Below are 13,152 nucleotides of genomic sequence, written 5' to 3'. Positions count from 1 at the left end.
GCAGCTGCTCACCGCTCTGTGGTGCCTCTTGCCAGTCTTGTCTAGATTGTAGCTCCAAGGAGAGTCTCTGAAAGTAGCATCCAGCCCATCTCGATCTTCCTGCCAGCTGGTGCTTCTAGCAGGTGAGAAGGAAGGAGGCAGGCAGAGGAGGAAAGGAGGGGTTTGGCTGGCTGCTTGAAGACCCAGGCCAAAAATAGAGCTGGAATGCTGATGTTGCAGGTGCCTGGTTAAAGCAAAGCGAAGAGTAAATACGCGTGTAAAGCCTTTATTTTTTCCATTCATCACAATGCACTTTTTATTTCTGACCTTAGCCTCAAGAATGGTGCCAGACATGTTCTGTGATTTCTCCCCTTTTCCCCTCCAGATGTCCAAATGGATTCTTCGGACAGAGATGTTTGGAGAAACTGCCTTTGCGATTGTACATGCCAGATCCTAAGCAAAGTATGTTTGAAGACAAAAAATACACCACACTACTTAAAACCTCCGGGCACAGCAGTGGATGTAGAGTGGTCTAGTCAGGGATGGCTCTTGGTGTCAGCTTTGGGCTAGGGCTTAGGGATGCAGGTAAGGGTGAAGGCTGAAAGCAGACGGATAGGAGCCGTGAAAGGGATCAGAAGGGGCCTCAGTTCAGTCTGTTTGAGTGTCATTTTGCTATCTTGTTTCTCTCTTTCTGGTTTTCTTTCTTCCGGTAGGTGTCCGATCGAATTCACAGGAGACCGGTGTCAGCATTTCGCAATGGTCAGCTTCTCCAGTATGTCTGTTTCTACTTCTCTCTCTCCCTGGTTATTGTAGCTCTGTGTCATGTCCTTAAAGCAGGTTCTTCTGTTCTCCAAGAGCCCTCTTCCTGTCTTGTGCGCTCCCAGCTCTGCTTGGCCATAAGAGGAGCTGTGATCATGTCCAAGAGGAGAATCGGGGCTCTTGTTATCTCCCCATTTGTTAGAATGGGTTCTGCTTTCATTTCTGATTGAACTTAATGTTGCTTGCTTTTTTCATGCAAAATGCAAATAAGGCACAAGGTTATGTGGTGTGCTGTGTGAGAACAGTTTGTGTGATAAGCTGTATCTGCTAGCATTACACTCTCAAGATAGACTATGTTGTGCAGTGCAAGAGATGTGCATTTTCCCATAACTCTTGTGAAGGGATGTGTGAGTCTCTCTGTACCAACTGAGGAAATCACAGCAAGGGCTGTAATGAAATTTCCCCTGAGGTGAGGTTGTGTTTCTGTTTCCAGAAGCTAAACCAAGCATCAGTTGCTGTTCAGGTGAGATGGTTGGAGGCCGGCTCGGAGTCAGATCCTGGAGCACGCCCAGAGGGCTGAACAGGGCACACATGCACGCCTGGAGCCCCAGAGGTCACGCTGGTGGCTGCCACTGTCTCAGGGCTTCCCACACCTCAGTGTCACACAGGATACGGGCTAAATCTGCTGACTGTGCACCTCAGAGTATATTCCTCCCGGACACAGAGATGTTCCCGTCTCTCCTAGGGGGTTGGACAGCCTTGCATATGGGGTTGTGTCTAATGACAGTGACCGATCCTTTAACCTCATATTCAGTTGGTGTAAATACCCTAGATCCCTTGCACTTAGTGGTCCCAGTTTCTAGTTCCCAGTTCCTACAGGCTCTAGGTCTCCAGAGATACCTCGCTTATAGACATCAATAGCTCATTTTGCTCAAGGCAGATAATTTTTCTGGGTCCATATTCAGACAGTGTCCCAGCATCAGTGGGATCCTGGTCTGGATAAGGACTGACCTGAAAGGAGTGCAGGAAATCGGCCACGGTGACCCTCTGTGTGACCTATCCTGCCTCCATGCTGGCCGTTTGGACCACCACAAATGGTGGTTTTAAAAAGAGGCTTTTTAAAAAGAGCTACAAAAGAGGCTTTAATTAGTGGGAACCAGAGGAGAAATGCCTCTCCATCATGACTCCCTGATTGCCAGTACACCCTCTCCCACCGTTTTGTAAGAAATCCTGCAGTCTTCATCCTGATCTGGCAATAGCAGGACTCTCATTAGCACGTGCTAATAGCTGGCAAGTGCTTGAATTAGACGCCCTTCTACAGAGTATGCAGACAAGATGCAAATGGGCTTTGTGAGGCCCTTGGGACAGCTTGATGTTTTTACATTGCCTTTTGTTTCAAATTGGCTTCCAAAGTTGAAACCTCCATTGATTTATTCTTTCAGACTAAAACATCCAAGTAAGCTCTTTTTAAAATGATAAAACAAAATGTTCTGTTTTGATCTTTAACCTGATGCGAAATGGTTTCCTTTCTGCTTTTAAGCCCATGCTGTCAGGGATCCTGACTGCAGATAGCAGTGGAATGCTCATTCAATGAAGCTGATTTGTAGCATGTTTCATGAGGTGGTATCCAACAGGCTTAAACATTATTGCTACCATGCTGCAAAACCAAAATGGGGTGAAAATGAGTTTTATGTCAGGAAAATGCCTTTTCAGAACATTAATAGCAAGAGTAAACAGCGTGTGTTTTTTCCCCAGCCTGCAGAACCCAGCTTTTTATGGGAATGAGATTTGTTTAAATTTTATTCATGTGTTAGAGGAACAATGCCAACTTTAAAACCAACACATGTACATTTCTTACCTCAATTCTGCTTTAACCACAGGATAGTAAGGTAAAAACAGCTTAACAATCCAGGTTACCTGTCTGAACTTGGATAAAAATAATCTAAGAAGATGATTCATATGTGTTTATAGCTGTTTTCACTTTCGGGTCACAGTTGGGTAATATATGTAGCAGCAACACTGCAGAAAAGCATGCACTGAACTTGCTGTTCTGAATAGGAAAGGCATTTCACTTGAGTCTGGACTGTGCAAATGCTTACTTTCTACTTTAATCAATAATTAGGGCACAGTAGAAGTTGCTGTTGCTCTATAATTCACTCAGTGCTTCATCCCATATGGGTTCTGACAGGTCAAAAGCTGAAACAGATTAAATGAGGTTCAGGCACTTCCACTGGAAATAAAATAGCTCTGTCCTGATTCATGTTTTGAGAACATTGCCAGCACTTGACAGATACTTAAATAGTAAATAATGACACCTACGCTGGTATTTTTTAAATGCATTTAGGGTATTTTAGGTTTTCAGGCCTAGATCGGAGCCTTCTGATTCTTTAACATAAATATTAAATATTACAATATGACTTTTAGTAGTTATATCTCAGCGCTGATCAAGAGTCTCTGCAGAGCGAACTAAATTTAAGAAGCTGTTCTGAAAAGATATGGCAGATAGATAATTTTCTGAATTTGGGCCAGAGGTGGAGATGGTGCAGCATCCCAGCATCATGCCAGATGTTGTGTATCTTTCCTCTGGGAGCAACTTCCTATCTCACCGGTTTAAACCCTTATTCAGATCTTGCTCAGGTAAAACTCCCCATGTTCTCTAGGAGTACAGGCTATCTTTGTTTATTTGACAGGTAGCTCTGGAGGTTTGTTTTTCTCTGATTGTCCAAAATACCTGCTAGACCACTGAAATTATGAACATGAAAATCAGATGTATTTAGATAGGTTTTCTCGCATGTGATGTTTCTCTATGTAGCTGTTACAACCATATGGCCAAGTGCCTACTGCCAGACATTCTGAGTGTATACCCTACTGCTTGAAAATGAAGAGGAAATGTTAAAGATGGAGGGTTTTTCTATGTCATGCTCACACTGTTGCTATTTTCTAACAGATTGGTACAGAGGAACTCACTAGGAATTGTATTATTGGGCTAGCTCGGAGACCTCCCAGTCTGTCCTGGCTAAGCTCTTATTTGGATGAATAGCATTTGCTTTTGGTAGGAATTTGCAATAGCAGAATTCAAGCAAGTATCTCAGCAGTTGGTTCCTATCTGCTTATAAGGAGTTTACATTTTATTTTGCTTGCATTGTAATGCAAATGTAATGGGAAATGTGTTGAGATACTGGAGAAAAAAGCGAAGCATGCTAAACCAGCTACTTATCTGAGAAAATGGATGCATAGTGCAAACAGACAACATTGCTCTGGCCTAGCAAGGTGCCACTTCTGAGCAGAGCTGTGGTACCTGACCATGTCAGCTCTCTAAGCCTGCCTTTACGCTAAGCCTGCTTTAGTCTAAGCCACCCCGATGGTCTGTTTTCTAGCGAGGCTCATACCGTGAGGAGATCTAAGGCAGCGTGTTTATTTTGCGCAGCAGTGGCTAGGTATGTGTAGGCAGTTGGCTACCATCAGTCAGCAGACAGACAATAACCTGCTAAGCGGCAGCAACGCAGATGAGAGCCTTTGAGACATTGACGCATAGTAATCCCACATCCAGTAAGTATGGGCAAAGTCTCACAGGGAAACTTAAAAGCTTTATCCTGTTTATCATAGGTCAGTTTTAGGACAGTATGACAGATGGCTTTCCCACATTCATCAAAACAGAAAACCTACCAGAAGAAGGAAGGAAGGAAGGAAGGAGAGATGTCAGAGCAAACAACTGCACGTTCACTGAGATAAAAACAGTTGAAAGGTACATATCTGAGAAGAAAAAGATGTCCTGACTTAAGATGTGCTGACTTAAGCCTGGTTAGATCCCTTCTGTCTGTATGAATCTTCACTGATCTCGGTCTCTCTGCACGCTCCTCCATCCACGCTTAAGGAATTGACTGATGGATCAAGATTAGAAGATCATGTTGTCTAGGCTTTAACTAACCTGTAAGAGGAAAGCCTTATGGAGGCTGTACAATAGAACTGAAGGACATGAAAGAAATATTTAAAGCAGTTTTAATTTAGACTGAAGGAGAATTAATGGCAGTGAACAGAGGGGACAGTGATTGTCTGCAATTACTGTATAAAACACAGGAATGCCCTGGTAGATGAGAATGCAGAGAATTATTTCCATGGGTGATGAGTCATTAAATCATCTTACTAAAATGTTTTTCACATCAAGGTCTTCATATTTCTATGTCTCCATACAATTATAGTTGCAGCTATAATTAATATATATACTGCATTGTACATATGATGGTAAAGTCATATTGTCTGCTAGTTTCAGGAGTTAGATCTTACAGTTATGATGTAACTCCAATGAAACCAGAGGGGTAGGAGATCCTAACTGCAAAATTTGACCTAAAGCAGGAATCGTCCCTGACCCTGGCCACAGAGGATGCAATGTGCAGGCAAGGAGTAACCAGCCATACTGGCAGTCTGAGTTCATGTCATGAACTCATCTTCTGACCCCTGTTCTCCCTGCCCCCTCTTTGCAGCAATAGTGCAGCCAGACCATCATCATTTTTTCAGTGGGCTTTTAGACTTCTGTGTTAGAGGTTTGAGTCCAAATTCATACCCCAGGCTCCCTTAATAGTCACTGCAGAGGGTCGGCACCCAAGGATGAACATCTGGCTAATTGAACTCCAGTGCTGCCATCAGGATGAGATGTCTCATCCTCCAGAGGTGCTGAGGGTGATGAGTACAAACTCATAGGTTTAGCTGTCAGATGTCTCTACCAGAGCTCTGGTACAGGTACCTGCAGAGTCACAGATCACAGGTGTCTCTGTCTGGCTGTCCATGCACGAGTGAGAACAGAAGTTTAACACATCAAACTGTTGATCGACAGACTGAATGAATCCATAGCATTAGTACCCAGGGACCATTTTGCCTTTGCAGTCAGCTCTTCATCTCTGCAGGCACACATGCGTGAGAAGTTCAGCAATATTACAAAAGAGTCAGGAAGTCTTTCTAATATGAGAGCTTCTAGTGGGTACTGGAGACTCACCCAATTGACAGATGTCTCCTGGGTCCAGCTTCATAGGCACAACTATGGCTTGCAGCTCTTTGCAGAAGACAGAAGCATGTCCAAAATCATACTTCCTTTGAAGAAACTTTTTTTTTTTTTTTTAAAGCTGTGCTGGCACCTGTATTTCATAGCTGCCTGTTCTACATCAGATCAAGATCTAGCTCCATCTTCTCTCTTCTTCAATAAACTTTTCAGGTCTTTGTAAAGCCCTGCTGGAAATTTACTAATGAATTGCCAGGCTTTGGGCTGGCTGGTTGTAAAGGTTTTGTAAAACACATTGGCAGCTATGGCCTCACTCCTGGTGAGGCTGAGATACTGAAAGTTAAACATTGTGAATGGGAACATTTATAACCTTGCCTAAGTCTGCACATTTGGATTCTTTCCACTTGCGATTTATGGAACAATTTAGAAATTTGGGATGAAATTTTATGTTAGTGCTTGTCTCTTGTCTGTGGAATCTGAAATTTCATCTTAACTTTGCTATTTATTCATCTCCCAAAATAATTGTCACTGATCTGGAGGACAAACGTCATACCATTCATCTTCTTGTTTAGTGAAACATTTTCATTTTCTACTTTGTGACCTAATTAAAGTTGAAGTCTGTAGCCTGCCTGTAAACATCCTGGAATAGAGCTGACATTCATATACGATCTAGCATATTCTCCATTTTTACTCCATATTTCATCTTAGTTGGAGTCTTCCTATGGTCTGGTTTGGAAGCACAGAGCAGCATTTTCTGCTATCCATTGGGAGGGCAGGCTTTCTCTTCAACTTTGGGCTCCCCTAAGAGTCTGTTATTCAGGCATGAAATCCCTTTTTCAAAGAGGAGAAAGACAGCTACTCTTGTTGCATAGCACTCAGCGTAGTCATCTGGAAACATGGAAGAGAACAGCTTGGGCTGAGAAATCAGTCTTGCAGTCGCAGACTATCTGGTCAATTCTGCTTGCAGTGGACACTGATATGAAAGTGTATCCTGAGTTCCCAGCTTGATATGTCTCCCAGGACTCTCTAACTGTAGTCATTAAAAGTTTAGTGTGATGGGTCTAGCTCCTGAAAGATTTGCTGTGTGGCAGGACATTTCCCTTGCATAGGCATTACAGATTCCTTCGAACGACAGATGACAAGCACGAGTATTTCTGAGATGAGAACCACCATTTGTTCTTGAGCATCCACTGCACCATCACTGGGTGTGATCTGTGTAATGATCTCAGCAGCATGACTCCTGCCCTATCATAACACATTTCCTGTAGATCGGATGTCTGGGTCTTCCCATCAGTCATTCTTTCCAAGGAAATTGCTTTCATAGAGCCTTTCCAGCCAGAAAAGCATAAACTGTTTCTACTTGCAGTGTCTGTATCAGGCTCTTCAGGCTGGAAACAGCATGTTCCCACAGTGGCACACAAACTGGCTCCAACGCTGCTAACTAAACCATCATGGAAGCAGAGCAGTGTAGGTTTATCTGGTGAGAAGCTCCTTACTTGTCTGAGGGATGGTCACATTCACCCTGAAGCCACCAGGCTGCACCCGGAGGAGTGTTGGTCATCACCCTGACATGTAAAAGTGACCCTTCTGACAGGTGGGTTTTGGACACTTGCTCCTCACACTGAGGTGAAGTGTCCCTGTGAGCAGAGGGATAAATGTACCACTTCAAGCTCTTCTGGGAAGGTCTAGATCTGAATTTCAGCTTTTCTGTTCACTTCACTTCAATTCACTTACTCAGCAGTAGTTTCCTACCTATTGATTGTGATATGAAAATGATAAGTGGAAGAATACTTATTTTTTTTACCTACCTTTGTTTCCTCCTCCATCTCTTACTCATCTGAACCCTAAAACAATATTTAGGAGGATTTTAAATTCCACAAACATTCTGCAGCTTCCTCTCAATGACACGATAACCACTGACCACTTAATTACAGGGTGATGACTATGCTGTGGTGTGGCTGGGTAATTACAGGGCATTTGTGGTTTATCATAACAGGGTTATTCCTCTCCCCTGGACAGCAGTACAGGTTACCTTTAGGGATCTCCTGAAGTTAATCGCATGCTAATCCACAGGAGCTTGCTAATACTCTATTGTTATGTATCTGGACTCTTGAGGCCTCCCAAATTATTTTTATTGGTACAGTACTGGACAAGCTAAATGGCTGTGCAGTTTATGGAAAGTTTGCAGACTTTCTGTACTTGGAGATCCCACGTATTGCCCAGCCCTTAACATGAGCACAGTGTCCTCTGTCCCCAGCATCACGGGACTGTCTTGCATTGCTCCCTGTACCCCCTGGGGGAAGCCTGGACCAGGGTGCTGCAAGTATTACTCTTGTCTGTACAATTTATTATCAGTAGTCTGTCTTGCTGGTACTCAAATGTTAATTGTCCACTTTGTTTCATGCCTCGGAGCATGCTCTGTGACCCAGATAGCCCTCTGGGGGACCCAAGCATGTTTGGGGGGGAATAATGCATGCAGTAACTAAACGTCTTAATGATGTTCTTGAGGAACCTGAAGTGCATGTGAGCACAGGCCCAGTTTTCACAGCTGTTTGCTAAGGCTTTTATCCTTCTTGATCACCCCATAAATCTACAGTTCAGTGAGAGCCATCTTGTCTTGAGGTGTTACTCCTTTAAGGACATTTTAGATTAAATGTTTTTGTCTGTTCATCTTTTAAAACAGGTAAAATACATTCTAGAGAAAAACATAGTCACAAATTCACTGCAGATCAAGTAAGTGTAGGACTTTGTCTTCTGTCCAATGATGAGAAAAAAATCCACCACAGAATTTGTGACAGTGCGTTTACAGAGTACCCACCATACTGGTAGCACCTAAATCCAACTGAATTTGGTCTTTCAGTCCACTTCAGCTGAATGTCAGCCTTTGGGGGACTTGAGTGTAAGGTCCATGCATCACTTGACTCTTCAGCAAGCCCTGCTTTGAACAGCTGAGTCATACCAATCTGGGTGATGGCGTCCAACCTGAATCCCACGCAGATGTGCTGCAGCTGAGATGAAGAGTGTGAAAATGAAACATTTTTGTCATCTCTTTCATATTTTTTCACTTTTTCTCTTCCTCAACTCTACCATGCTCACTGCCTTTCTCTGTTTGACAGCCTTCTGTCATATATACAGTAGTTAGGTATTTGAACATTCTAAACTACTGGTCCAGGCTCCTTTGGGATCAACACAGAAGAGCCTAGCTTAGCTTTTAGGTACAAGAAATAACATAAATACTGCAAAGTAATATGTTAAAGAGGCCAGTAGGTACTGTTTCTTTAACACTGATGGCTGCATTAGGAAGAATGGGTTCTATCTTAAGTCCAACATTTTCAGAAAGGTTCAGTAGGCACATTTGGAACAAGATTTTCCAAAAAACATGCCTCCACTTCAGAAAGTTTGGGGGGGTCTCACAGCAGTTCAGGGTGCTCAGCCCTACCTCCTTGTCATGACCAGGGAGCATGTGTGGAGTTCAGACAGAAGGTGAGAAAAATAATATGCCCATTTCCTCAGCCAAGAGCTACCACCTCAGTGCTGTCTCACTGTAATTTGTGTGGTAGCCTCTGGATATATTGTGTCCAATGGAGCTTGTCCCCTGGGAGTGCAAGAGTACTGCTGCACTCTGTCACCACTCCTGGCATGTATCTGTTTGTCTCTACAGTTGGGATTCTATAATTTAATTTTAGCTATCTTGAAGGGTCCCTCTGCCACAAGCCTGGGATACAATACGCCTCCCCATTGCAACCACCTCTATCAGCATAAAGTGAATCACTGTCTGGAGGAGCTGGAGGACTTACCTGGACCTCATGCTTCCCTCTGTATGGTTAATGGCTGCAGAGGGGACTGTTGCCCAAAGGTTTCTAGGCATCCCCAGCAGCCAAGTCGGCCAGACTGCCAGGCTGACTGGGAGGGTGAGTAAAATGCAGGTTGACTCAAGTGTTGCAAGACACAGTGCAGGTGCTACACATCATGCTGAGCATCTTCTCCACCTAGGAGCAGATACAACCCAAAGCTTTTAAAGATGTGTTGCTTTTCCTGATCAACCTCTTAAAAAAGCAAAGGAGACTTCTTTCAAACACGGTATGCAGTCAGAAATATCTTTTGCTCCAGACCAAAATAAATTGTTGTCTCTAGGAGAAATTGTGATTTCTCAAACGTGTTTGCTACCAAGCAGTATATTGTTGATATAAAATAGGCACGTACTATGTGGTGACCCATGTTTGTGAAGATGATACCCCTCTGCTGAATGCAGAATGATTACATTCTGAAGCAATGTTTTTCCTGGAGCTGGTTCATCTCGTTAGCCTCTGGATTGTAACATGTTGAATAATTTTGAATAGTCTCTTCTTTAAAGAAGAGACAAACCCTCCAAATCCCAGCCTACTCTTGAAGTGTCTCCTCCTTCACTGTCCCAGCACAGAAGGCAATACCTGCCCAGGCTGGGAGGAACTCCTGAGCAGGGGAGGGGGAGAGTGGCTCTGTGTTCGATGTGTTCAGTTATGGGTGATACAGAAGCAATGTCTGTAGCCTGAAATGATGATAACTGTTGAGTAGCCGTGGACATCAGATGCAGGAGCGTAGGCTGGGGTAAGGCTTACTCTATCTTCAAAGCTACCAGTGGGTTTGTAGGCATAAGCAGGCACAGATATTCCAGCTGCTGCATGATTGCATGGTTTCTCTCCTGCTCAGGGAACCTGTAGCTAAGATCCAATGAGCCAGCTAGCTGCATCTGCTCCATGGGGTTGGGGAGCCAAAAGAAAATGCAGTTCTGATGTGAGAGGGACAGTGGGAAGGCTAAAGTTCCTCAGGTCCTGCCCACCACCTCTGTTTGCACAGGCATTTCTGAGTTTGCAAAAAACCATGAAAATGTTTTGAATTGCATCCATTCGTAGCTATAGATGTTGCAGCAAATCCTGGAACAGGGAGGAAATGGGGCAGTATAGGCAGTATGCAGCTATCAAATGGATCAATAATGTAGATATATAGATGAAATTTAATGTATCTCTACACACATTTGTCATAGTGTCAGTTGAAACAGTGTGTGTAATGGTAGCATGCCTTAGGAAAAGGTCAAGGCCAGATGTGATAACCAAGAGGTTTAGGATGAATGTATTCTGTCCAGTTCTCTGCTGCCCACCACATTGTGTCCATGTCACTGCAACTTGTACAAAATGACTGTGAAACGCATGGTAGAGTTTGCCATTCCTTTTGCACAAATGTGAGATGTGAAGCAGAGAGCAGCCAGGTTTTGTGGCCTTTAAATTACACAAAATTTTAAAAACCCCAACCCCACCCAACTCCCACCTCCCAAAAAAGGCCCCAAACATCAGCATTGATTTGAAGAGAAGAACCTGCTTTAGAAAACGTGTTTACATGTTCCATAATGATTAGTGCTGATTTCCCCCCTGCCTAAATTTTGAACAGCATTGCAAAAGAAAGCCAATATTTCTGTGCAGCAAAAAGCAGTTCCTATGGAAAATATAGTAAATAAATCTGGACATCTCCAAGCTGCAAATAATCTTGTGTGTATGGTGATTGGGAACAACAGAGCTCACTTTTGTGTACAATGGTAAGTATGGAGAACTTTAATGTTTATGTAAGAAAAACTGTCTTTAGGTGAGGCCTGCACCAGGAAAATTGCTAAAATTCAGGATACCTGTTTTGGATAACTGCATTGTGGATTCATTAGGTAAACTACTTTGCTTAGCACTATGTCTGCAAGATGAACTGCAGTCTTACTTGTAATGAATATGAATCTGAAAAGAGATGCTCCAATTTGTGCTTTTTTCAGCATGCTTGTTGTTTCTAAAACAATGCAGAACCACAGCAGAAGTGAAATTCGGAAGATCACAGACTTGAGGGAAACTTTCAGTGCAATTTGCACTTTTAGATCTGCAAGGGATTCATTGCCTTGCCTGGGCAACTAATCCCTTGCAGCATCAGCGGTTCAACTGCAGATCTCTACCGCCCAGAACAATGCTTGCACAATTGACACGCTGTCAGGTGATTTACAGGCAATGCTGCCAGATGACGCTGTGCATCCGAGACCAGGCTTGAGGTCGTGGGCAGCAGAATCCTGCTGGCAGGCCTCAGGGCCCCGTGCAAGTGACCGCACATCTGTCTGCCCAGCGCTCTTCTTTGGCGCACAGGCCCCCAGGCAGAGAGGGGCGTGTGAAACCACGCAGGGCATATTTTGCCTGTAGAAAGTGAATGAAGTTTTTACCAGGTTCATGCAGTTGCTATGTGTTTTGACCTGTCAGGAGTTGTTTCAGAACAAGTGTACCTTTTTTTCTTTCTTTCTTTTTTTTTTTTTTCTGCCTAAACTGTGAATTCCATATCAGGTACTAACAAACATGGCTCATCTCAAAAGAATTCATAATTAACTAAAAGAATTCATAATTAACTTCCACTGCAATTTGTTTGGGTCTTTCTTTACATAAGATATAAGCTCTGGTGGGAATTTGAAGTGCTCTGAAGCATACACTGTCTTCTGTGTAACTTCTGCTGAGCCTACAGAAAAGCTAACCTGCTGTAACTGCACAGTGTGTGTGTTTGTATATTAGAGATCTCTGACAGACCTGTTTTTCTTTTTCTCTTTCTCTTCCTTGTCTTCTTTCTGCATTGGCAGAGCATCTTGGATTTGAATTAAAGGGTATGGAACAACCATTCATTTATTAATCAGAAGCCATTAAGAGCTGCCCACATTATATTTATGGCTTTAATGGGATGATTAAAAAATCAGCTGTTCTGTTCTCTTCCCTGGCACCAAGATAGATGTTTGGATTAAAAAAAAAAAAAAAAACAACAAAAACAAAGCAAAGCAAAACACAAAATCTAAATGTAAACTTATAAAAACGCACGTGTATTTTTAGCAGCACTTTTTTCTTTGTTTCAAGCAGCAGCCTGGTGTGTGTGGCGTGACTGGGATGTTACAATTGCCATACGTCTTCTCATTCAACATGCTTTTGTGTATTTAACTGAAAAGCTGGAGTTTGTGTCCATCCAAAAGGTTGCCAGCAGGCACCACTTGGGAACGGGCAGGCATTCCAGGAATGAGAAGGCAAGCTTTAGGAAGATCAGGGGTTTTATAGAAATTGCCATCCTGGACGAACTAAACTCCACTGGATCCTACAAAGGGTCAGGATGAGCTTTGCCGTTCCTCCTCCCAAAGATTAGTAGCTTATTTCGGTTCTTGACCAGGAGAAAATTGTGCCAAGAAAGGCAGCATGAGATGAGTTAGTCTAGAAAACAGCGAGTCCAGGGAAGTCAGTAGTCTCTCATGAGAGTGGAGGGTGTAATGCTGAGCGTCACGGTGGTAAGCTGAAGTTTGGAAAAACTGCAGCAACTTAAATGCTTTTAAAAATATCCCCTTTAGGCAGTTACCTGCTCCTGCCCAGTTGCTCACAATCATATTATTTTTC

At 43.2% G+C, this 13,152-nt stretch overlaps 1 protein-coding gene across 4 annotated transcripts in view; it reads left to right on the top strand.

Moving 5' to 3' along the window:
* Window positions 1–13,152, top strand: part of NRG2 (neuregulin 2) — a 172,723-nt gene that overhangs the window by 146,615 nt on the left and 12,956 nt on the right. For 2 of the 4 annotated variants that reach the window (XM_052816412.1, XM_052816411.1), the window contains 2 exons: window positions 693–751; window positions 12,360–12,383. In XM_052816412.1, coding sequence (XP_052672372.1) covers window positions 693–751; window positions 12,360–12,383 — 83 coding nt within the window. Of the gene's footprint in view, window positions 1–364; window positions 442–692; window positions 752–12,359; window positions 12,384–13,152 lie in introns of all 4 variants that reach the window. The other 2 variants (XM_052816410.1, XM_052816409.1) reach the window with 2 other exon arrangements.

Source organism: Harpia harpyja, chromosome 20, assembly GCF_026419915.1.
Source record: "Harpia harpyja isolate bHarHar1 chromosome 20, bHarHar1 primary haplotype, whole genome shotgun sequence".
Classification (NCBI taxonomy): Eukaryota; Metazoa; Chordata; class Aves; order Accipitriformes; family Accipitridae; genus Harpia; species Harpia harpyja.
The sequence above is the reverse complement of the archived record's forward strand: the minus strand, read 5'-3'. Positions and strand labels throughout refer to the sequence as shown.